The sequence below is a fragment of the Austrofundulus limnaeus genome, unplaced genomic scaffold (genome assembly GCF_001266775.1).
Source record: "Austrofundulus limnaeus strain Quisiro unplaced genomic scaffold, Austrofundulus_limnaeus-1.0 Scaffold70, whole genome shotgun sequence".
Lineage (NCBI taxonomy): Eukaryota > Metazoa > Chordata > Actinopteri > Cyprinodontiformes > Rivulidae > Austrofundulus > Austrofundulus limnaeus.
Window position 1 is genome coordinate 14746 of NW_013952472.1, and position 3489 is coordinate 18234.

The 3489-nt window shown below is 34.0% G+C and overlaps 1 protein-coding gene across 1 annotated transcript in view; it reads right to left on the bottom strand.

The window, feature by feature from the left end:
- Positions 1-3489, bottom strand: part of npepps (aminopeptidase puromycin sensitive) — a 50425-nt gene that overhangs the window by 4602 nt on the left and 42334 nt on the right. Inside the window, exons 21-22 of the mRNA XM_014010505.1 lie at positions 2729-2884; positions 1831-1878 (exon numbers count right to left, since the gene is read on the bottom strand). Coding sequence (XP_013865959.1) covers positions 1831-1878; positions 2729-2884 — 204 coding nt within the window. The remainder of the gene's footprint in view (positions 1-1830; positions 1879-2728; positions 2885-3489) is intronic.

The window sequence follows — 3489 nt, forward strand, 5'->3', positions numbered from 1 at the left end:
CGACGAGCGCCACACTCCACGACGAGCGCCACACTCCACGACGAGCGCCACACTCCACGACGAGCGCCACACTCCACGACGACCTCGACACTCCACGACGAGCTCATGAAGTCTATTTTAGAAAAGTACTTTTATATGTACAGCAGTGAGGTTTAGAGGGATTCCTGCGTAAGTCTCGACTTGCCTCAAAATGCTAAATTTAGTCACATTTAGTCACTTTTAAGACATCAAAATAAGTGGCACAAAAATAACTCAGTTTTTTTCAGCTGCCTCATGTACATTCTCACCTGAATAACTCAACATCAATGGCTCTCATGGACCTAACTGAACACATAACAGCTGTTGATCAAAAACAGTACTGCGTCAGTGTTTTTGTTGATTTAAATAAAGCATTTGATACTGTACCATTGACCACAGTATTCTTCTGGATAAACTAAATAAATATGGTATAAGAGGTCCAGCACTACAGTGGGTATCAAGTTATTTAACTAACAGGAAACAGTTTGAACAAATTAATGATGTAAGATTTGAACTTTGCAATATTGTATGTGGAGTTCCACAGGGTTCTATATTGGGACCAAAGTTGTTTCTTCTATATATTGACTTGGTAAATGTATCAGGGTTGTTTAAATGTGTTTTATTTGCAGACGACACTACATTTTTTTGCTTGGGTAATAACAGAACAGATGATGGAAATGGAATTTGTAAAAGAACAAAATTGGTTTAATAATAATAAGTTATCATTAAATTTGGATAAAACAAATTTCATGATATTTAGTAATAGAAAGAAAACGATGTTCCATTTAGAGTGGATGGTGTTGAAATTTGCTGAGTCAGTGACGTGAAGTATTTTGGTGTCATTGATGAAAAACTGACATGGAGACCTCATATGAATTACCTAAGAACAAAATGGCAAAATCTATTGCAGTACTGTGTAAAGTTATGGAGTTATTTAATGATAAAGCACTATTTACACTATATAATGCAATAATTGTTCCACATTTAATTCATTGTATAGAAGTCTGGGGAAATGCATTTAAAACCATTACTAATCCTATTTTTATTTTATAAAAAAGAGCCATAAGAATTATCACAAGAAAGCATTACTATCACCCTTCTAATATATTGTTTCATCAGTTAAAATTGTTAAAACTTCATGAGTTTGTTGATTATAACATTCTGCAGGTTATGTATAAGGCTCATAGAAATGTTACCTTCAAACATCCAATCACATTTTGTTAAGAGGGAAAGCTGCTATAATTTGAAGGGATTACAAAGGTTTGTTAAACCGAAAAACAGATCAAATTTGAAGAACAGATGCACTTAAGTAAAAGGTATAAGACTATGGAATAATCTGGAAAATGACTGTAAGAGCATTGGATCAGTTAATTCCTTTAAGAAAACAATCCAAGCAAAATTAAAGAAATATGAAATTGTTTAATTTGTATTAGTATGAATTACTGTTTGAAGAGTTGAATTTTTTGTTTTGTTTTATTATTTGGTTTATTTTTATTTGAAATTAATATTTTTTTGTAAATAGCAGCAGGTATAAGATTTGCTTCTTCTGCTGCCTTTCATTTTATTTTATTTGTATTGTTTTGTTGTATCATTTAATGTGTTTTGTTTGTTTTTTAAATTAAATGAATAAAAATTTTAATAATAATAATAATAAAAAAGAGCAGTTTCAGACGACCATGACACAAAAACGACGGAGCAGCATTACTGATTTATAACAAAGAAGAACTTGTCCAGAGGACCTACTCGGCTTTTCTTAGATTTTTCTACTTGGATTATTGAGATACATAGGACATTAGAAAACTTAACTCTCACCTTCACTTCAGCTGCCATTTTATCAATCGCAAATCCATCGACAGTTAGCTGCAAAGACAGATAAACAAGAAAAATGTAACTAAGAAATAATTCAGGCAAAGCTTTTGCTAAATCAAAATAAATACATAAAAATAACAGATGGAAGTTGATTTAAATGAGGGTTTTAGTAAGAAACCAATGATTTGAGGCTTCACTGTGGCTCAGAGTGTGTTCCCTCTATCACCACGACGCATCATCAAAGGGTTTAAAAATGAGTTTGAAGATGTTTGTCCTGCAGGTTCCAGCTTTCAATTCATTTGTTGGAAAAATGAGGACATGGAAGAAGTTAACCATATGTCTGTTCTCAGGGTGAAAAACCTGTAGCTTTTAATTTCGGAGCCGAGCTGGCTGCTCAGATCTGGTTTAGTTCTTGTCAAATGTTTTGAGTAACCTAAACCAAAGAAAGTGGCTGGATTTTAGGCAAAAACAGGTGTACAAAAAACAAACGGCCCTATCTGTCCCAAAACAAATATTTAGTCACAAATGCAACTATATCCCCCAGTTGCCTGTAGCTGGACTGATGATGGTCAACAGAAAAGTCTTGGTTTGTCTTCCAACCCTACTGTCCAAACACCAAAAGTCTTGTGGTGCTCAGAACAAGTGGCACTGGGGTGGAAGGGTAATAATGTTTCTGTGTCAGCTTTGGTATTTCTCCTGGCCACAGTGAATTAGTAAGCTGCCAACATTTACAGAAGTTCATTCATTTATTATATGCCATGAGTTTCATAGAGAGCAGGAGGTCCTCTTTGGCTAACGGTGGGTAAAGACTGAAAGTTAATCAGACGCTAACCACGATCTTATGTCAGAGATTCTTACAGTAAATAAGGAGTGTTTTAAGTTTAAATCGTTACGTTCCAACCTTGATGAGTCGAGATATGAGGAATCCGCCTTGGTAGCGATTATAAAGCTCCTCCCAGTTGTCCTTAACAAACTTCCATGCAGCTTTCCGGCCTTGTTTACTGCTTCCTGCCACTCCTCCGATTACAGACACAGTGTCCTGAGGACGAACGTCTTCCTGCCGGGTCCACAAAGACAAGTCAGTTTGTCACTTTCAGCCAGAGAAGAAGCACTAAAGAGTTAAGATATTAAACCAGTGGTTCTTAACCTTTTTGACCTCGGGGCCCAATTTGTTGAACATAAAGTGACACGAGGCTCAGTCAGACATTACTAATGTATGGATCAAAATGATAATTATTCTAAATCTTGGTTTACTTTTTATTGTATTTACATAACTAAAACTATCATAACTAACGTAACTAAATTTAATACACTTACAGTTTAAAAGTAAACTGTCAAATAATCACAAGACATGATTATGACAAACATTTTTATATTGTAACCTGCCCATAACAATTATTTGAACAAATACAAAGGTCAGTCATCAGACCACTCAGGCTTATCCGCACAAAAATATATATTTTTTAACATAAACAATAACAAAAATAGACAATTCAATAGATAAAATTGCAGGCATTAAATAAATAAATTAAAAATGTTTAAATGTTTCAAATATTTAAAAAAACTGTAAAAATAAATTTGATAAAGTACAAATGAAAATATAGCCTTTTAAAACTTTTGCAACCAGAAGCTGCTCTTCATATTAGTGACAAACAATAACAG